The sequence below is a fragment of the Paroedura picta genome, chromosome 16 (genome assembly GCF_049243985.1).
Source record: "Paroedura picta isolate Pp20150507F chromosome 16, Ppicta_v3.0, whole genome shotgun sequence".
NCBI classification, from domain to species: domain Eukaryota; kingdom Metazoa; phylum Chordata; class Lepidosauria; order Squamata; family Gekkonidae; genus Paroedura; species Paroedura picta.
The window spans coordinates 23,882,028-23,903,033 of record NC_135384.1 but is presented as its reverse complement, the minus strand read 5'-3'; the positions used below and the strand labels follow the sequence as shown (position 1 = coordinate 23,903,033).

Genomic DNA, 21,006 nt, shown 5'->3' with positions numbered 1-21,006 from the left:
CTGCCTCCCCAGGATGAGAATGATGACGATGATGACTGGAATCCGTGCAAAGCAGCTGGGGTCTGCCTCATGCTCCTAGCGAACTGTTGTGAAGACGATATTGTCCCCCACGTTCTGCCTTTCATCAAAGAACACATAAAGAACCCCGATTGGCGATACCGAGATGCGGCAGTCATGGCGTTTGGGTGCATTTTGGAAGGACCGGAGCCCAACCAGCTCAAACCTCTTGTTATTCAGGTGAGACGTTCTAAGTCTGCGGTGGATGTCCACTTGACACTCGAGGAAGAAGATCTGTACTTCAGGAGTTAGCTCACTAGAGGCTTCAGCTATGGATCAGAAATCATTTATTGTCTTCAGAAAATCGAGATCTTTGGGGAACGTGAGCTGAAGTCCCAGTAGTGGTGTGAGCCTGGAGAGGGGTGCTTCCCTGCTCCTGTGGCTGTCCCTGTGATCCTCGTAATCCTGTTTTTTTGGAGGCAAGGGGCCCTTGGAAACAACATGAGTCCAAAGCCTGCCTATGCCCCTCAAAGAGCATGATGCTCTACCAGCATCAACAAACTGGTGATCCCTGGCCCCAGGGAAGCAAGCTTGCCATCGACCAGACCCAGGGCTTTCTTAACCCTGGCCCTCCACCTGGTGGAATGATCTCCCAGACAATATCAGGGCCCTGCCAGAGCTAAGGCAATGTTGCAGGGCCTGCAAAAGGGAGCTCTTTCACCAGGTCTTTGGCCAAGACAAGTGAAACAAGCCATCAGCCAGAGCCCAGGGGCCCCTCCCACCATCAACTGCACCCACAGTAGAAAAAATGGAGCCACAGTGCACTAAAAACTGAGTTGTTGACTACCGAATGTTAAACGTTAAATTATAAACTATTTTATTCAATGCAAGTTAAAGATGTTGCTCGTTAAAGGTGTTATATATTTAATTCATGGTGTTTACTGTATGTCTTGCTTATGAGAATTCTAATGCGAACCGCCCTGAGCCGAAAGGGAGGGCGATATATAAATGTAAAAAAACAATATATGGAGGCTCAGGTCAGGAAAGTAGCCCATGCAACATTTTTCCATCTGAGCCAGGCTACTAGTGCCCTACCTGTCCTCAGACCACCTAACCATGGTGCTCCATACAATGGTCACTTCCAGTTTAGACTTTTGTAACTCACTTTACGTGGGCCTTCTTTTGTATCTGACCTGGAAATTTCAGCTGGTGTAAAATGCAGTTGCTAGGGTCCGCACAAGGTCATCTTGGAGGTCCCACATCCAGGCTATGCTGAGGCAGTGCATTGGTTGCTGATAAGCTTCTGGATTAGGGTCTAGGTTTTGGTTCTTACCTTTAAGGCCATCCACAGCTTGAGCCCCACTTATTTGAGGGACCACTAGTCTCCTTATTCCCGGGCTCTTCGCTCTGCAGATAGGAATCTGCTTCTTGTCCCCAGCCCCTGGGAGGTTTGCTTGGCTTCTACCTGGGCAGGGGCCTTTTTGGTTGGAATGAGCTCTCGGAAGAGCTGAGGACCCTGATGGAGCTGTCAGTGTTCTGCAGGGCCTGCAAAACAGAGCTCTTCCGCCAGGTGTTTGGGTGAGGCCGAGCTAGGAAGAGCGGCTCCCTCCCTATACAGGCCAGATATTAATTGAAATTGCTCCCCTGGAAGGCTGTTGGCTATGTGAATGGGAGTTGGGGTTGGGTGAGAGTGGAGATGTCCTGCAGATCAGGAGTTTTGCTGCCGTCTTGGGTTGTTTTGTACTGTTTTTATGTCGGATTTTTAGGTTTTGGTACGAACTGCTACGAGCCAGCTAGACCCGGGAGTGGCAGTGAACAAGTACAAAAATAAATTTTAAAAAATGGGGAGGGGGTCTCGGCCTTTCAAACAGTACCTTGGGGTCCCAGCACACATGTATCTTCAGCATTCCCATCAATTTCTCTTAGAGCAGTTCTCCAAATTCGGTGTAGCCTGCATTTTGTTGGGGCCATTAATGAGGTCACGTCATGCAGAACTAAACCATCCCGTATCCTGTGATGGAAAGCTCAAGAGTCTTGGTTGCTTTGGGATTTATTGTTGCAGTTACTGACCATTCCCTCAGTGGGTTTATGAAATTGTCCACGGAGTGAAGAAAGTGGTGCTAGATACAGCTTGCTCTTACTCTTCCATAATACTGGAATTCAGGAGCACCAAATGAAGCTGGTGGGGCAAGTGAATGAGGATGGCCTAAGGGGAGCAATGAGTCACGTCATAGTGTCAAGGTGTGTCATGATAGCCGCTAGCAGAGAGGGTTTTAACAAAGGGTGACACAAATTCACGCAGGGATAGACTCATCAGTTACTGCTACCCTTGATGACTAAAGAGTTTCTCCACTTTTAGGACCAGAAAGCTGATGAATTCCAGTGCTAAAAAGCCACATGGTAGGTGGGTTGTTTTTTGGCATCTCTGCCCTGTTTGGGCCCTTCAGCTGCTATGTAAGATAGGATGCTAGTACTGGACAGTGGGCCAGGTTCATATGAGCCTATGAGCTCAAGGTTGAAATGGGTCCAGCTGCCGTGCATGTTATGCCTTCTGCTTAACTGCTCTCTTTTCTCCTAGGCTATGCCAACTCTAATAGAATTAATGAAGGACCCCAGCGTAGTGGTTAGGGACACAACTGCATGGACCGTGGGTCGGATCTGCGAGCTGCTTCCCGAAGCAGCCATAAACGATATTTACCTCGCTCCCCTGCTGCAGTGTCTAATTGAAGGCTTGAGCGCAGAGCCAAGAGTGGCATCGAATGTGTGCTGGGTAAGGCGGGCTCCTTGGGGGGGGGGGGATTGACTTGTGGAGTTCACTTGGGAAGCATCTCTGTGTGATCTGTTTTTTACACAGAAGCTTGTGGGATGGAAAAGATAACTGAAGAGATGTCATTGGGCCCTTTGAAGTAAAGAGGCTAATGATACAGTTTTGGGAAGGACTATAAGCTTACCTTCCACCCCCCTAAACTCTGACTTATCTTTTCTTTCAGGCTTTCACGAGTTTGGCAGAAGCCGCTTATGAGGCTGCTGACGTAGCCGATGATCAGGAAGAACCGGCAACATACTGTTTATCATCGTCGTTTGAACTAATAGTTCAAAAGCTCTTGGAGACCACGGACAGGTAACTAAGCCGCCCTCAGTCGCTAGCTTGCTTCATAAAAGCTTTCAAGGAGACTTTATTATCCTGCGCTAGTTATTCCCCTGCAGCTAGACCATTCGGGTTCTTAAAAGTATCTAAAGGACCACTGGTGCTTCGGTCAGTCTCTCCAGAATATTCAGTCTTCTTAATTAAGCTCATTAATGAAGTCTGAATGAATGGAATTGTTTTGGCCTGGCACGTAAAAGAAAGCCACACAAGAATTGGGCAAGCATTAAGGGAAGGGCATTCCATAAGTGAGGTGCCCAGAAACAAACGGGGACCCAGTGTGGATCCATTGTTGTGGTATGGTCCATGTAGTCTGAGAATAACCCATGGGATGAACTGAAGTTCCCAACCATGTTCAGAGGTTTGCTGTGTCTTTTATTGGGGAGTAGCTCACCTGAGGTCTCGAGGCAAGTAATAAAGACATGGAGGAGCACCCTGCTCAATGGATTTCATGTTCTGGCATAAACCTGTCCTTGGTTTGCACTTGTATTACTGGCAACCGCTCACCTCCCATTTCCTGTTTTTAGCATCTTTTTAAAAATCCCATAGGTCCCTCAAATCTTGGCTTCCCATTCTCTTCCTATCTTGGTACCTAACATCCCACGTATCCCTCCAGCATAAAATGTAAAATGTTTTCTTTTTTTAAAGAAGCATCTTCTGTGCTTAACCACATTTGGTTGAAAGTTCCCTAATTTTGGATTAAGAGACAATAGTCTTGTCTTTCTGTGGCTCTTCTTGGAGAATTGTACATCCCAGGCTCATATTCATTCTAAGTCTTCCCCACCCCTTGAGCAAAAGGAATGTCTGTCTCCTCAGCATCTTCTGACATTGATGTACGTTAAGTACGGGATAGACAAAAGGAAAGACTGTAAACTACTTATGGAGATAGTGACGGCCACAGGGACAAATGGCCCTAGAAAGGAATTGGGTATGACCACAGAGGGATAGCTGCTAGTCCTGGTTAGTAAAGGGGTGTCTCCATCCTTGAATATACCTCTGAAACTTAGTGCTAGGCTGCAATCTCAGGGGAAGCTCTTGCTTGGCCCTTCAAGGCCCCTGGTTGCCTGCTGGGTGAAACAGGTTTCTGTTCCGGGTGGGAAAGTGGACTGATTCAACAGGGCTTTCTTACGTTGTGCTTGCCACACGATCCTATTTTCCATAAATTAATGCCATCACCGCCTTCTACCTATAGATGGTGCAGTTCAGCAAGGCCATCTACTTTGAAACTGAACCCTGTTCCATCAGGGTGGTAGTATAGTGTGCGTTGAAAAAGTCTTCTGCAAAATCTTCATGCGAAAGCATTTGAAGCTGTTGACCATGCATCACTTGCAGCTCTCCAGTATAATGCTAAACGGTGTTCCTTGACTATGTCACATGGCGTTTTTACGCTCCAGTTGGACAACCTTAACAGTTTCTCAGTTCTGATATTGGCTCTCTCAGTTGTTGTGAGGTTCAGTTGTATCACTGAGTAACGTTGCCTAAGCAGGTCTATCTGCCCCATTCTGGTTTGAGGTCTGTCAAGTCTTACAACTGCAGCACCAGTGAAACTTACCCACAACTGCATCATGAAGCTGTGGAATTAACTAGTGCTTATTGCTTATGTTTCCCATCTTCATTGCTTATGCTTCCCAGCTCTTAAGACTATATGAGAACTGTACTTGTCCCCTGGCATCGGAATCCAGTGGATCCAAATTGCATCAGCTGTATTATATCCTGTAGAATCTTGTCTTGCCTTCTCCCTGGCCTTAATTACAGTTCTGGGCTAGGAAAAATATGTTTATAAACTCTGTGGCTCCTTGCTGACTATCATTTCTCTGTTGGAGGCTCTTCATTGTGATTTGTTCCAGGACATGTTTCAGCTGAGTCCAAATCAATGTTCCAGTCATAGTTAAATTCATAGTTCCCTCAAGGTGCTCAGACAACTATCCTGACTTGCCATTGCTTGTTTGAGGAGTCCATATGTAATTTGCAAGATCTTATTTTATATCTTCCATATGGAACACTGGCTGACTTACCAAGGAGGTCTGTCTTGCAGTCATCAGCCAAATCCCGACTTGCTTAGTTTTACTGTGGTTGTTGTATCATATGCCTTTCAGTGATTTACAGCAATGCCCTTACTGAATGTGAAATGTCCTAGCTTTTCAGTAGCTGACTGCAATTTCTGCAAGCCCCAGCCCCCTTAATTGTATTGTGTTGTCTTGCTCTATGGAGGAAGACAGCTATTTGTGCTCTGCTGTCGCTCTTCACACACTGCTAGCTAGTTGTGCTCTTATATACCCTTGCGATGTGATCAAAGTTGTGTTGGCTAATTAGGGGCAGCTTCTTAAAACAATCTTGCATTAGGTGCATTATGGTCTGGATGCCACTTCACCAATGAAATCTCTAATCCTGCTTCTTTTCAGTTGAACGGTCCTCCATTTACCCCTAGTGCAACAGGATTCTGAAATACCCAGAGTACAAGTTGAAGGATGCTGGGGTGACTGGCATAGTGTTTTCTCTTTCCTGCTACAGACCTGATGGACATCAGAATAACCTGAGGAGTGCAGCCTACGAAGCTCTGATGGAGATTGTGAAGAACAGCGCCAAGGACTGCTACCCAGCTGTCCAAAAGACAACTCTGGTTATCATGGAACGGCTACAACAAGTGCTTCAGATGGAGGTTGGCTAAAGAGCAAACGTGTCTTGCTTGGAGATAGGGCCCCAACCAGTGAGTGGAGCCTGGGCAACTTTGTGCCTTTGTGTGTTCCTGAAGGCACCAGATCCGTTCTCTTGACTATACATTTGGACTCTTCAAGTGTATCGGTGTGACCATGTTAAAACAATTATTGAGTTGTATCCTGAATATTACTTTTCTGCAATACAAGCTGCAAGGAGCCTTATTCAAGCAGAAGAGCCTTCACTAATGGCAGGCTCGTTTTGACAAGTTCTCCCTTGTTGAACTTGGAACTTTTGAACCCTCCCCCTGTCCAATTATCCTAAATACCCGTGGGAGCCTGGTTTAGTACTTCTGTTCACCCTGTGGTATGCATAAACATGTATTCACACCAACACTTAGAACAGAGGTGGGCAAACTATGCCCCCCCCCAGATGTCCATTCCCATGAGCCCCTGCCAGCAAATGACATCGAGCTTCAGGAGGCAGCAGTGGGCTAAAAGGGTATCTTCTTTCTTTTCAGTCCCATATCCAGAGTACATCTGACAGAATCCAATTCAACGATCTTCAGTCTCTGCTGTGTGCCACTTTGCAGGTAAAAACGGTGCCCTTCTCTTTGATAAGGCTTTCCACGACTACAGGCTTCGTGAGGGGAGCGTTCAAGGGGAAACCGTTTGAAATGTGTCTTGAATTGAGAGATGTCAGGGAAGGCCTTTTTAACGTGTAAGGCACAGTTCCCCAGCATGGTGCTTGTGGTCACTATGCTGGCCCCCACTGTTTCACTTAGTGTCCACTGAGCTTCCCAAGAAGCAGGCAGGGACATGCTAAGGCTGGGCTTGTTATTGGCTGCCCTCGTTCAGTTGAAGGTGGTTTCCACAGTTGCAATGTCAGCTGTAGCCACTAGAGGATCCGGAGGACTGTTCAGTACTGGTTTTCCTTATTATTCCCCCTCCTTTTCTTCCCTCCCTTTCCCTTCCCAGCAGCTAAGTCGCTTTGTTCCTGTTAGCCATTTTGGCAAGGTGTTCACCACCCCTTCTGAAAATTCCAAGGCTGGCTACGAATTCAAAAAGTTTGAGGACCCTTGATTTAAAATGCTTTTTTTGGGGGGGGGGGCATAGGGCGTCACCCCAAGGGTCAGACATGACTCGGTGCTTGCACAGGGCATACCTTTACCTTTAGTATAATGATTAATAGCATGCATGAGAAGTTAGAGTGGTGACATAGATGTAGCTTAAACTCCTTTCCCTCTCTTCTCCCTCCCCATCTGGCTCCTGTCTACAATAAGATGCGACTGGTCTTACAAGATTAAGGAAATTTTTCAAGTACATTGCGTCCTTAAAGAATGCTAGAGATTCATTCCTAGTTAACTAGCTGACATCTAATAAAAATATCTCCTGGAGTCGTCAAAAATCTAAGAAAATAAATAAATAAATGGTGTGATATGGGTATTGTACATGGGTGGGGAGATGTTTTTAATTTTAAAATTGAAGTCTTCAAGATACCATCAGACTAGATACCTGTGCTGTATCAGATGAACAGAATTCAGTCCTCTGAAAGAATAGGTGAGAAAATCTCATGATTTAATGGTAACCAGTAACTCTTAGGGCATGAAAAATTAGTTTCTGCCTTCTGCCCTTGTGGGCTTCCCTTTAAATTCACTCCCACGAAATTGGCGAAGCCCTTCCGAGCCTGTTGAGAAGCCTCGTGGTTTCACGGAACCCCTGTTGAAAAATCCTGCTCTACACAGTAGATTTTTTTCTTGAGGCAGGGCTTAGCAAAGGCAGACCTGGTCCTGACAGTACCCCCTCCAACTGTAACTCCTAGCTTGCATTTGCACCATAGTGTTGTCTCCAGCTTTATTTCAGTCATTTTGCTAGCTAAAAAGAGGGCCACAGCCTGCCCTGTTCCAGCTATTCTTTTAACCTGTCTAGTTCTTTGCTCTGCTTAGCACTTCTGAACTGAAGTATATCTTCTTTGGTTACATATGCTGTCAGGTGGGATAGGCTGCCATTCCAGTGGGGGAGCAAAAGCAAAAAACAACACTGTATTATATTTGCCCAACACAGGGTTGTTGTTTCTGCTTTTGTGAATGATGGTTTTTGCACTGCGTATCTTACTTATTATTCCAGTGCGTGAGGGCAGCCAGCCCTCTTGTACATTATCTCCTTCCTCATCCCTGCCTGCTTTTCCAAACATAGACTTAACATTCACACCATTAAAAACCCAAACCTCAGAGTCAAGAAATAGATCAGTTTTCTCTCCTCGTTTAAAGCCAGCCCATGGGGACCCAATTATGCACAGAACTTCCTGCTCATCTTTGTAGTGTATGGGTGAGGGGTGTGGGCAGCTTTTACAAAAGCTGGGTGGATAAAGGAAAGGAAATTGTAATCCCCCCAGCCTTCTCTCTTTGAGACTCCTTCAGGTAGAGAAAAGCAGCATGTAAGAATCAACTCTTCTTCTTCACACTGTACTCGGTTGTTTAGGGTTGTTCTTTGGGGGTGGTTCCCTGAAAGTTGAGATGGATGATCCTGAGGGAGTGTGAAAGAATCTCCTGAAAATTTCATTCTAGTTCGTTAGGAGACAAAGTTATAAGTTAGGAGTAGTTCCTACTGAAACAGTCTTAAATGCCACTCAAAAGCAATTCCAAACCTAACCTAACATTACAGTATATTGACAATTTTGGATCTGAACCTAAATGAAACTCCTGTGTGCATTCCTAGTGCATAGAGTCGCACAGGTGAATTTCCCTATAGTCGAGCTGCATCCTGCTTTTGTGTTTTGAAGTTTTGTTTCAGCCTTGTATAAAACCTGGGTGACTGGTGTTGGCAGTGTCAAAAGCTGGGGTAGAAATTCATGGGACAACATGCATGGCCCATGCATGCACCTCTCATATGACTCTGCAAATGTGTTGGCTAATTAAACTTTGAATATTAAAGTAAAGTTCACCTGCCAGCCTTCTGGATCACAATTTGCTGATTATCTTGGCCCTCCAGTTTTGTGTCTCACTCTTAAAAGTGAGTAGTGGGAAGAGAAGCCCAAGAGAGAAACCCTTCCAAGTGGATCAGTTTAAAGTGGCTGTTAGGGAATATTACTCTTGTATTTCAGAATCCAAATTAGCTGATCGGGATCTTCCTAATGTCAGAGCTAGATGAATAACATCTCACTGTGAAAGTTGCAGACTGAAAGATGGCAGATCCCCCCCCCCCACACACACACTTTTATTTGTTGTAGAAGTATTGGAGCTGCAGAGTTCATGACCACCCGTGTTGCTGTGTAAGACCAGTGTGATAACAGGAGGGAGCAAAGTAGTCTGAGAGGGAACTCTGCCTAATTTATCTTTTCCTTCTGCCATATTTCAGAATGTCCTACGTAAAGTGCAGCACCAAGATGCTTTGCAGATCTCCGACGTCGTGATGGCGTCTCTCCTGAGGATGTTCCAGAGCACAGCAGGATCCGGGGGTGTCCAGGAGGACGCTCTCATGGCTGTCAGCACCCTAGTAGAAGGTCAGCACATGATACAGGTGTCTTGAAGGGAAAGTGCGAGGGTTTTGTGGATATATCTTGCTTTGTCTCTGGATCCTGGCGTTGCTCTTGGCCTTCTCCAGTTGCCACAGTGTGGGGCTTGACAGGATGAGAACACATGGTGGACAGGGATGGTTCTGGCAATGTGATAACTGGATCCATTAGGCTGGATGACTGCCTTTGTTAGCCAAAGAGAGCCCTTTTCTTGAAGATGGCAGCTCTATCTCCTGATCAGGCTGCTTACTTGAGAAGAGTACAAGTATGGGGAAGTCTATTGGGGCTAACATGGTAATACCGAGGGGGGGGGATTTGGCTTCTCCCTGGCACATGGCTTTTTCACCTGTAGAAAATGTAAAACCTTGCTTGAAATGTGATTGCTGGAGAGTCTGGGCATCCTAATTCTGTTTTTACTGGGTTTTTGAGTATTGTGCTAAGAGTCATCTTTGTCGCCTTACAGTTTGTTCTTTCTCTTTCTTTCTCACTTTCTTTTTCTCTCATTCTTTGTACATATTTGAATGTGGTTGGCATTTTATCGCCTTCTGATCTAGCTGTGCTTGATTTCTCTTTCCTTTAGCATGGTGAACAATTAGTTCAGAATAAATACAGCACAGCGAGTTGGATCCTTACCAGTGTTTTCACTGGCAAAAGAGAGAGGAAGGGCAATCCTGCCTGATTACATCCTTCACAGCAGCTCATATCCCTTATGGCATTTGGTCTCATGGGTTTCATTATGCTTGGTTCAGGGATCAAGTTGGGTCCTTCCTCCTCCTTGCACCAGCAAAAAGCGCCGTTAGCATCAGCTTAGTGACAGAACATGCTTTGCATGCAAAAGGTCCAAAGATCAGTCCCTGTTACAAATCTCAGGTGACGCATGTAAGGGAAGGGACAGCTCTCACACAGCAGGGATCAGCAGACTCTGAGCCTCGGAGGGAAGTGGAAGGAGGAGGTGGGGGGTCAGAAGATGATTGGTTGGCCGCTGGACAGACAGGCAAGCAGGTTGGAGGAGCTCAGAGGCGGGACAGCTGCCCTGAGTAGGTGTTAAGCACTGAGTGGGACTTAATCCATGAGACCATCTCCTCCTCCAAGCCCTTGCCAGAAATATATTATATGGAGTTTCTGGTACTTAAGGTAGAAAGCTTGCCTACCTTTATGGTAGGCTACAGGGGACACCACCTTTGAATCCTCCCTACTTTCCCCCTGTCCCTTTCAGTTTCCTGGACAGGAAACCAGAATGTTAAGGAGGTAGAGGTTTGGCCTAACTTTCTGCCTGGCATTTAATTTTTCTGTATGTCCGGATGAGAAGGGAAACATGCAGCCCAAAGTGGACAGCTTAAAAAATTCTTAGGCCCTTTGGTTCTGCTGCACGTTTAAGTTAAACAGCAGCTTGTTAGATCCTCAGGCAAAGGCTTGGAATCTGCACAGTGGCAAAGAAGGAATTGGTTCAGAAGAGGTCAGCTACTGTTTACACATTCAATGGCTTCCCACTGCTTGACTTGGACTGCATTCTAAGTTGTGGATCACATTGCCGTTTTCTACCTACCCACTTCTTTCTTGAAGCTTCTAATAGCCACATTGCAGCAAAGAATAAAAATATGATTCATCCAGACGTTTGGGCTGCAGCACTCCACAGTCGTTGTGGCGTGTGTATGCTGTCACACCACCGTTGGGAGCCTTTTTATTTAGAATATTGTTGCTATGGCTGGGGACGCAGATTGTTCACTTGTCTTTCAAAGTAGGCCGTCAGAGGATGTGAATAAGAACCGGAGCTGGGAGGGACTTAAATTTGGGACTTTTTAGGGCTGAGCGGTGTACGCTGCCCAACTGGCTAAAGGTCTGGCAGTGCCCTAAGGAATTCGTGCAGAATCCTCATACCCCCTCTTCAGTTTCCCCATGCCCCCTCTGCAGCTAGCAAATGTGCCAGTTCAGATGTTAATGCTAACTATGGTTATCTTGAAACCAAAGGGGATAGAAGGAGGACATGAGTCTTTTAGGTACTCTTTAACTGCAGATTCAAGTGGGTAGCCGTGTTGGTCTGAAGTAGCACAATAGAATCAGAGTCCAGTAGCACCTTTAAGACCAACAAAGATTTATTCAGGGCATGAGCTTTCGAGCGCAAGCACTCTTCGTCAGACTAAGAACTTCGTAAGACTAAAACTAAGGAGTTCTTAGTCTGACGAAGAGTGCTTGCACTCAAAAGCTCACGCCCTGAATAAATCTCTGTTGGTCTTAAAGGTGCTACTGGACTCTGATTCTTTAACTGCAGTTAGCCTCAGGGAAGTCCTGGGAAGCTCCTGTTTTCTCAGCTTCAATTCCTGGCTTGTAAAGCTGGAGTGACAATGTAGGATCATCATCTTAGAACATCAGACTGTAACCAGCTCTGCAAAATAAGTAACTGGCTCTAATTCTCATCCTACCTGTGGGGGACCAGCTGCTTTAAATTAGTTCTTTGTCATGTTTTAATAACTTGGCGGGGGGAAAATAGCAAGTCGCATGATTTAATTGGCCAGAGCACTGCAGTAGTTCCACTTCTGTATAGATGGAGGCCTGGTTGCCCTTAAGTAGCTGGTTGAATAGTGTTCTTGTGCTTTTTCTCATTTCTCTCGAAGAGTCTGGCAACATCAATGGGTGAACACCCAATGGGTGCTTGTAGTAACGTGTAGGCTGGGTCCCCCAGCTTTAGAGCCAACAAACCTCTAGACTGTTGACACAGCCGCAGTGCAATTTTGGATGTCTGATCCCTATTTGTGTGTCCCCCTTTATTCCGGATAGTGCTGGGCGGAGAGTTTCTCAAGTATATGGATGCCTTCAAACCTTTCCTAAGCATTGGGTTGAAGAACTATGCCGAATACCAGGTATGTCCTTCCTTGTGTGCTCAAGCCCTTAGATTGATCTCCTCTTCCTGTTTCCACTGTGTTATTCAGGTGGCCTAGAGCCTCTTGTGGCGCAGAGTGGTAAGGCAGCAGACATGCAGTCTGAAAGCTCTGCCCATGAGGCTGGGAGTTCAATCCCAGCAGCCGGCTCAAGGTTGACTCAGCCTTCCATCCTTCCGAGGTCGGTAAAATGAGTCCCCAGCTTGCTGCTGGGGGGGTAAATGGTAATGACTGGGGAAGGCACTGGCAAACCACCCCGGATTGAGTCTGCCATGAAAACGCTAGAGGGTGTCACCCCAAGGGTCAGACATGACCTGGTGCTTGCACAGGGGATACCTTTACCTTTAGGGTGGGCTTTGGGAGGCAGTGGGTGGATCAGGCAACGGCTGGAAAAGTCTTCTGTGCTGTGTGTGCAGAATTCCTGGACTGATAAAGGTGCAGAATTCTTAGGATATAGGACAGGGCTTTATTCTTGGCTCTACCACCAGCAAAACCCAAAATCCTCCAGTCTTGATGGCTGTGCTGGGTAAGGCAATGACCTGCTCTATCTTGACTTCTGCAAGGAAACCATAAACCTGATATTGCAGATTCACTCTCTGTAGGCTGCGGGCATCTGGCTCAGATACGTGTCTGGAAAGATCCCTCTGTTTTTGCTTGATCAGAAACAAATGCTGAGCTGTCCACCTATCACAAGCACACAAGTGGCCTAAGCTGATAGGACAGGCTAAGCAGAGTACAACACAGAGTGTAGAGACATTTCTTCAGTTAAGGCTTTATCCAGAGGCCCATTTCAGCCAATAAGAATGCATGAAAGCCTTCCTTGGACCTGGCACCTCTCCCTTTCTCTGCATGGCTGGAGTTTATTTTCACTCCAGAACTCAGGATTCTTAAAATGGTTTTCATCCCAGTTTAGGATTTTCATTAATGAAAATAAAATCCCATTTTATCCCCGTTGGTTCGTCACAAGTAACCAGCACTTAACCTACTGCTTGTCACATTATGCTCCAGAAGGGACAGGGAAAGAGAGGGACCTCGTGCCACTGTGCACTCTTACTTAACCAGAATTGGATTGGACATCTCTGTCTTGGGAATGTGGAGGTGGGCAGGCTTTTGAGTTTCTGAAAGGGGTGGGGGAGCGGAGCAATTTAGTAGCCCCCTGCTGTAGAGCGTTCTTCAGTATAAAAGCGTTCTTGCTGAGATGCTCCTTCCCACTTAAGCGGTTTTCAGATGCATGGTGTGACAGTTGCACAAATGGGCATTGCCCCTATGGAATAAATTCCCCTTAGATGAATGGGGTATCAATTCTGAAAGGCTGCTTCCCAGCTGGCAAAATCACTTTGTGTCTCTTCCCCCATTGCCTGTAACGCTCCATCAAACCGTTTAAAAAAAGCCTGTGAGTTTTTCCAAGGACGTCACAATGGAGCACTGCTTGTCTCACTGGCTTAATTTAGTGTTCTAATAGGGGCACAGATGTGGTGATCGGTGCTGGGGAAGCGTGGGGGGGGGAATGAAAAGTGACTCATGGTTCAGGTGGGTGTGATCAGCTACTGCATTTCTCCTCTTAGGTCTGTCTGTCCGCTGTGGGCCTAGTTGGTGACTTATGCCGAGCCCTGCAGTCCAACATTCTGCCTTTCTGTGATGAAGCTATGCAGCTGCTCTTAGAAAATTTGGGGGTGAGTGAACCTTAGTTGAAGAATCTGAGAGCGACAGTGTGGGGAAGGGAGCCTAGAAAAAAAGAACACCGCATTGGTAAACTGGTTGTATGTTCCTCTGGTTCCATTTGATTGTGGTTTTACTTAAACATACATATTACATAGAGCCTCTGTGGCGCAGAGTGGTAAGGCAGCAGACATGCAGTCTGAAAGCTCTGCCCATGAGGCTAGGAGTTCAATCCCAGCAGCCGGCTCGAGGTTGACTCAGCCTTCCATCCTTCCGAGGTCGGTAAAATGAGTACCCAGCTTTCTGCTGGGGGGTAAACGGTAATGACTGGGGAAGGCACTGGCAAACCACCCCGTATTGAGTCTGCCATGAAAACGCTGGAGGGCGTCACCCCAAGGGTCAGACATGACCCAGTGCTTGCACAGGGGATACCTTTACATATTACATACACATACAGTACACACATGCACACACAATCCACTCTTTGAATTTGGATCTAGAAATTGACTAATGTATCTTAACTACAGTGCTGGTGTAGAAAACCAGACTGGTGTGGAACTTCAAAGAGCCTTTCAGATAAGGATTCTTTTCTTCAGACATGGTCACCATTCAACATCGTTCCAGCTGGGCAGCCATAGTGGACTGTCTGTAGCAGTAGAAAAGTGCAAGAGTCCTGTAGCACTTTAAAGACAAATGAGATTTGTGGTGGGCTTTCATGAGTCATCATTTCCCCAGGTTTCTGAAGAAGTGGGCAGTGACTCTCAAAAGCTGCTACTGGACTCTTTGTCTACCATTCATAACAGTCTGAAATGAAAAAGCCAGCTGTGTATATATATTTTTAATGCTTGGTTTGATGTTATTGTCTAACACTTCCTACTTTCTCATCTTTGGTAATAAAACTTGTTAAATGGGGAGGGGGGGATAAGAATAAAATGTGATTACTTCTGAGCAGCTCAGGGGGTTGGGACATTAAGATCCAGATCTCTCAATTAAGTTTCCTATGTCAGGCTTGAGAATGTGGATAAAACAGTGGTTGGTCTTTTGCAGAATGAAAACGTGCACCGATCTGTGAAGCCCCAGATTCTCTCCGTGTTTGGTGACATTGCTCTTGCGATCGGAGGAGAGTTCAAGAAATACTTAGAAGTCGTGTTGAATACTCTACAGCAAGCTTCTCAAGCCCAGGTGGACAAGGTAAGGCCAGGAGGCTACTGCCGCTGCATGGAATCCCTCCTCCCCCTTCCCACTGAAGTAGCACTTGTGAACCGGCCCCGGTCGAACCATTTCTTTTTGCCCTTAGTCTGACTACGACATGGTGGACTACCTGAATGAATTGCGAGAGGGCTGTTTGGAAGCATACACTGGCATCATCCAGGGACTGAAAGGGGATCAAGAGAATGTGCATCGTAAGTAGATGAGGGCTTTGAAGCAGGACCTTTAAGCAGTCCAGGAATTCGATGAGTAACATAGGGGTTAATTCCCCCCCCCCCGCCTTGTTCTAGGCTGCCAGCCGGCTCAGTTAGTCCCAGAGAATACGTGAGAGGAAATCCCTTTGGCCTCCGTGCATGCTTCTGTTTTGCCTCAGCAATTTCCGGGGCTCACAAATATAAGCAACCATAATGCTTCTATTGAACATTATGTTGGGAATCTTTGGTGAGAGGAGGAACCACAGTGCTTGTCCTACATTTAAGTCCATACCCCAGAATCATCCTGGGGCCATTGTGGCTAGGTGATCTCCACCTGCATGTTAAAGGGGCTCCCTCCCATGCTCTGTGAGGCAGTTGACAGTGAAAGCCTTTGCCTTTCTTGGAAACTAGTCAAGGCGGTCGATTGGGTTGGGGGAGTGGAGATGGGAGAGGGGGAAAGGCACCAGTGCCCCTCTTGTCAGTCTTTGTCCATGGTTGCAGTGTGTCCAACTTCAGGCCCTGTTCCAGTGTGTTGAGCCAATGTGATCATTGCCATGGCTCCCCTTGTGTGGTGTTGTGTGTTGGTGATGCAGGACATGACCCTTGCACAGGCTTGTGCAGCTGGGTGGGCTTGGGAGACCCAAGAAAGTCATAAGGAAAGCAGAGGAGTGAAGGTGATGTCAGGCAGACTATGACACCATTGTTAAGCAACATGCTTATTTTACCCCTTGGGGAAGTTAGCTATGCAGAAAAGGGGATAAATAGCAATATCTAGTCCTTTTCCTTTAATATTGGCATCTAGAAAAAAAGCTTTGCCCCACCAGCCGATCAAACGGATGGTGCTTTCTTTTCAGCGGACGTGATGTTGGTGCAGCCCAGAGTAGAATTCATCTTATCTTTCATTGACCATATTGCTGGAGATGAGGATCATACTGATGGAGTCGTAGCCTGCGCGGCCGGGCTGATTGGGTAAGTGCCTAGTTAACTGACAGAAGCATAAGAACGAAGTTTGAGTCCAGGGGTGCTTTTAAGGCCAAGTTTTATTCAAGGTATAAGCTTTCGAGTACAGGCACACTTCGGATTCTTACAGATACTTTCACTTTTCCCATCCCATAGAGACTTGGTTTGTGTAGTTTTATTTTAAATTTAGAATTGGCACTTTGCAAACTCCTCCCTGTCAAGTGTTGGGTCTCCACGAAGAGTGTTAAGAACACTCTGTCCAGCAAGCCGCCGTTTGCCCCACAGGTCCTGTTTTTGTGGGGTGGGGTGGTGATATATTGTCTCCCTAATATCCTGCACAGATCAAAAAACCAAGGGATTGTCAGAAACGGCAGCAGCCAACCAGCTCTCAAGCACCAGCATCAAGGTCCCTATGAAACTGGCAGCATCCCCCTATAGACTCTCAGATGCTTGCCAGGATAAGCCTTGTCCATGTCCTTTTTAAAGGCTGCTCATTGATGTCCACAGGGGTGCTTCCCCTGGGAGTTCTTTCTGGCTGACTCTGTGCCAAGCCACCTTTGCAGAAATGGAGTACTTCACACGCATAGAGGTTCAAAGCCAACCCCTTGAATGGTGGCAGGATCACAGTGAAACTGCAACAGGGTGACTCGCCTCCATGGGGAGGGACAGAAGGCCTATTCAGGGTGCAACTCTGTATTGTGACGCATCTGCAGGTCCCTGTGAAGTGTACTGCCCTGGCCAGTCCTTGGATCTGTGGGTTAGAAGGACCCCGGAACATTAATTAAAAGTCCCATTGTTAGTGAGGTTTTCCTCTTACCTTTTTATTCTCCACAGGGATTTGTGCACAGCATTTGGGAAAGATGTCCTCAAGTTGGTAGAAACTAAACCCATGATACACGAACTGCTCACTGAAGGGAGGAGGTCAAAGACGAACAAAACCAAAACCCTTGCAACCTGGGCCACTAAAGAGCTGAGAAAACTGAAGAATCAAGCTTGGTGAGGATATGGCCGTTTCCTTTTCTCCAGATGTTCCTTCTAAGGAACTTGTGCTGAAACCAATCAGAACACCGTGGCAGGCTTTGAGCTTCCCTGTGGTCTACCTATCCCAAATCCAGAATGAGCTTTCTCTTTTCCACTCCTGTTTACACGCTCCCAGTAAGATCAAATTGGAGAATGGCAACATTCCAGCATCCTGAGGAATAAGTGCTGTGAACTGTTCCTTATGCTGGTCCATGGTGGGAATAAAGATCTGACGGAGTGCTGTAAACAAAGCAGGCATGCTAATTTGAAAAGACTTGCTTGGATTTAGCCCTCCTGGGGGCCTGCAGCCTAGCCCCCTAAGGGGATTGTTGTAGTTCTGTGGGAGGTAGCATAATGCAGTGTGGCACAGCATGCTAGTTCAAACCTTTGTGTTTTCTGAACTGGGCATCCCTCAAAACGTGTGTTCTGGGGAAGCCATCAACCTAGCTTTCCTGAGAAGCTTATCTAACAACTCATTTGCCTGTTGCAGTGCAGGGAGTATTAGGCAGGGGCAGTCAAACTGCGGCCCTCCAGGTGTCCATGGACTACAATTCCCAGGAGCCCCTGCCAGCAAATGCTGGCAGGGGCTCATGGGAGTTGTAGTCCATGGACACCTGGAGGGCCGCAGTTTGACTACCCCTCGTATTAGGTATGGCCAGGGGTATTTCAGGGAGGTGAGACAGATCCCACCATGCCTTGAACAAACTGTGTGCGCCCCAGAAGACCCTTCAGAATCCTCTGCAACATGCTATTACCATCTGGGGGCAGATTGTGACATTAGACAGGCCTGCAGCAGCTGGGCCCAAATGGCTCTTTCAGGGTTGATGGCGCCTGCAGGCCCTCTGTGGTGACAGTGGCCTACTGGGAGCGTTCTACTGTTAAGTTAAACCCCTGTTGATACCGGAAGACTTCTCAGTTTGGTGTAGTGGTTAGGAGCGCGGACTTCTAATCCGGCGAGCCGGGTTTGGTTCTGCATTCCCTAACATGCAGCCAGCTGGGTGACCTTGGTCCCGCCATAACACTGACCTTGGTCCCGCCATAACACTGAGAAAGCTGTTCTGGCAGAGCAGTGATATCAGGGCTCACTCAGCCTCGCCCACCTCACAGGGTGTCGGTTGTGGGGAGAGGAAAGGGAAGGCGATTGTAAGCCTCCTTCAGGGAGAGAAAAGCAGCATCTAAGAACCAACTCTTCTTCTTCTAGTGTGACCTACTTAACACAGTTCTCATCCACTGACCTTGCAAGTGACCTTGCCTGTTTCGTGTTTTGTCCTTTGCTTGCCCCCTGCTCCTTCTCACCTCATCTCCTCCTCCCTTCTAGATCTGTTACCATTGGGATGACACCTGAGACCCCCACTGGAAATCTCCAATCTATTGAGAAAAAAAAACCCAACCCGGAAGTGAGGAATGTGCACGGATGCTGAGTGTTTGGGAATGAGAGGATGAGTGAGTGAGAGGCTTAAAAACACACCACGGTGAGAATCCAGCCACGGCAAACAGCGGCGACGGCGGCGGCGCTGTCAATGGAGCTAATCACTGACTTGCGTAGCAGCAAAACCTTGTCATCGCTTGCCTCTAGGAAGTGGGAAATGATTGCTTTTCCATACTTCAACGCAGTCTCTTCCGACAGAGACAAAGACTACCTTCTGTGTCTTTTTTGACCAGTGAAGGAGGAGATGAAATTAGCCTTGGAGAGAGGGAAGCTAGCATCAGGTTCAGTTTGAGTGCTGATCTCTTTGTAAGGTCTGGCTTTCGTTGCTGGAGAGAAAGGAAAGGAGGTGGGGTATTCCCCCCCAGCCCGCCTCATGTCAACCTGTGGGGTGGGGAAAGGGGGCTTTTTGGCCACACAACGCGGTCAGTGCACGAGAGGAGCGGGGAAGGGTGAAGGATTTTCTTTCAGGAGTGAGTGTGTGTGAATGAGGCGGTATCTACATTCTCAACTTTAAGTCATTGCAGTTAAATCTTTCCCAAAAAGAGAGAGAGAAATACTGAGGAAAAAAAAAGAAAAAAAGAAAAGAGGTTAGCGGTTGCATTTCATAAACTAACAAGTTCAGTCTACTTGAAGCAGCAGAAAAATGAAAAAGAGTTTAGGGGTGGGTGGGACAGAAGAGGCTCTCTCTAGGGCTTCTTCAGGGAATCGCTGGTGGGATGTTCAGAGCTCCCGTCGTGATACTTTATTCACGATCTTGTTTCATTAAAAAGCGCCTTTCCTTCCTTAATTTTGTTCAACTGTGAATGTAGAAACCTGGGGAGGGGTCTGGGGGAGGGAAGGAGGAGGGTGTCAAGAAACTCTCACGCGTTAGTAGAGAGATTAGGATCCCTTTTCTCCAAATGGGATGTGGGAGGCTTTAAAAAAACAAAACGCAATGATTCTCTAAATTGGCAAGGGGGTGGGAGGTGGGGGGGAGTAAAGAAAAACCCAAAGGGGAAAAAGCTTGTCTCTTGGGGTGAACAAAATGACCCAAACCACACACACACACGCAGATACATACACAACTGTGCCAAAGAGTTAAAAAGGAATTTAAAAAAATACAAAACAAAACACTTCAGGAAATATTTTGGATTGCAAAAATAAGGTTGAAATTCAAATGTTCAAACAAAGCAAAAAAAAGAAAAAAAAGATAAATACAATTTGGAAACCGCTTGGCCTATTTGTGCTCTTTATTTGATTCTGATACGGTATTATTCTTGCTGCACTTCAAAAAGGAAAAAAAAATTATATAGATATATATATACTGACTTTAGCTTACACAGGACGGCACTTGTAAAGGTTATATTTTTCCACTGCAGTTGAAGATTAATAAAATGGTGTCAAACATTCCCCCAGTACTATTTTTTTTCCATTTTTTTCTTTTTATTTTTAACAAAATAAAAATAAAACCAGTTGGATGGGCAGCTGTCTGCTAAAGTCTATAGTGTGCCTGTTGTACCCCATCTAGCTGCAGAGTCCCCCCAAATTTCTACCAGTTTCTGGGGAGAAGGCAGGAAGTCAGGATTCCCAAGAGGGATGAAGGGGTGTGAGATGCATTTGCTTCCAACTATGCAGCTATCGATGTTTTAGGGGCTTAACAAAAAAAAAAAAAGATGCTTTCCGAGCTTGCCTTGTTCTGGTAGGGATCCTAATAAACTTACAGATAGCCTTTCCTTAATTCTCATCTCCTTCCTCCTCTGTGCCCTCTTCCCTTCCCCAGGCTGATCCTGGGCTGCTTTCGAGTTGCCCGTCCTCGTTGGAGAGCAAGCAGGCTAGATTTCTTGTACAGGGTATCTGGTGCGTGCCTTTCAGTGTCAGATTCAGGACTGCAGCCTCAAAGTGCCGACTTCTTGAACCAGAAAAGAACCAGGTGGGCTAAAACGGGAAGCTCCAGCATTGAGGCTGAAAGATTGGCTTTTCACAAACCTGGGTCCACCTTTTCTTAAAATGCCTTTTTTCCCTATTGGTGTTTTTTTTTGGGGGGGGGGGTTCTTGGAGAGAGACACCCGCAAAACGAAAGCCATTCCTGAATTTGGGGGAAGAGGGGTGTGTGAAGGGGGAGATATCTGATCATTCCTCAGTGCTACTGAATTCTGTCCGCTGTTCAGCTGTAGGCTGCAGGCAAATAAAAGTACACTGAGTTAGTAGTGGAAACCAAAATCTGTGTGTATTTTTTTGTCCTCTTGCCCCTCGTCGCTAAAGTTCTGACACAGCAATAGCACGGCGCTGCCTTTTGCCCCGATCTCAGCCTCCCAGTCGGTGGTGGAAGCCCTCTGCACATGCTCAAAGGGCAGCTTGTTGTCTTTTGAG

At 46.6% G+C, this 21,006-nt stretch overlaps 1 protein-coding gene across 2 annotated transcripts in view; it reads left to right on the top strand.

The window, feature by feature from the left end:
• Window positions 1–20,856, top strand: part of KPNB1 (karyopherin subunit beta 1) — a 37,072-nt gene extending 16,216 nt beyond the window's left edge. The window contains exons 10-22 of one of the 2 annotated variants that reach the window (XM_077312902.1): window positions 13–237; window positions 2,576–2,767; window positions 2,988–3,118; window positions 5,654–5,801; window positions 6,318–6,389; window positions 9,154–9,298; window positions 12,086–12,168; window positions 13,752–13,859; window positions 14,893–15,036; window positions 15,143–15,248; window positions 16,073–16,217; window positions 17,043–17,204; window positions 18,547–20,856. In XM_077312902.1, coding sequence (XP_077169017.1) covers window positions 13–237; window positions 2,576–2,767; window positions 2,988–3,118; window positions 5,654–5,801; window positions 6,318–6,389; window positions 9,154–9,298; window positions 12,086–12,168; window positions 13,752–13,859; window positions 14,893–15,036; window positions 15,143–15,248; window positions 16,073–16,217; window positions 17,043–17,204; window position 18,547 — 1,662 coding nt within the window. In that variant the 3' untranslated portion in view covers window positions 18,548–20,856. The remainder of the gene's footprint in view (window positions 1–12; window positions 238–2,575; window positions 2,768–2,987; window positions 3,119–5,653; window positions 5,802–6,317; window positions 6,390–9,153; window positions 9,299–12,085; window positions 12,169–13,751; window positions 13,860–14,892; window positions 15,037–15,142; window positions 15,249–16,072; window positions 16,218–17,042; window positions 17,205–18,546) is intronic. The other variant, XM_077312903.1, reaches the window with a different exon arrangement.
• Window positions 20,857–21,006: the final 150 nt, after the last annotated feature.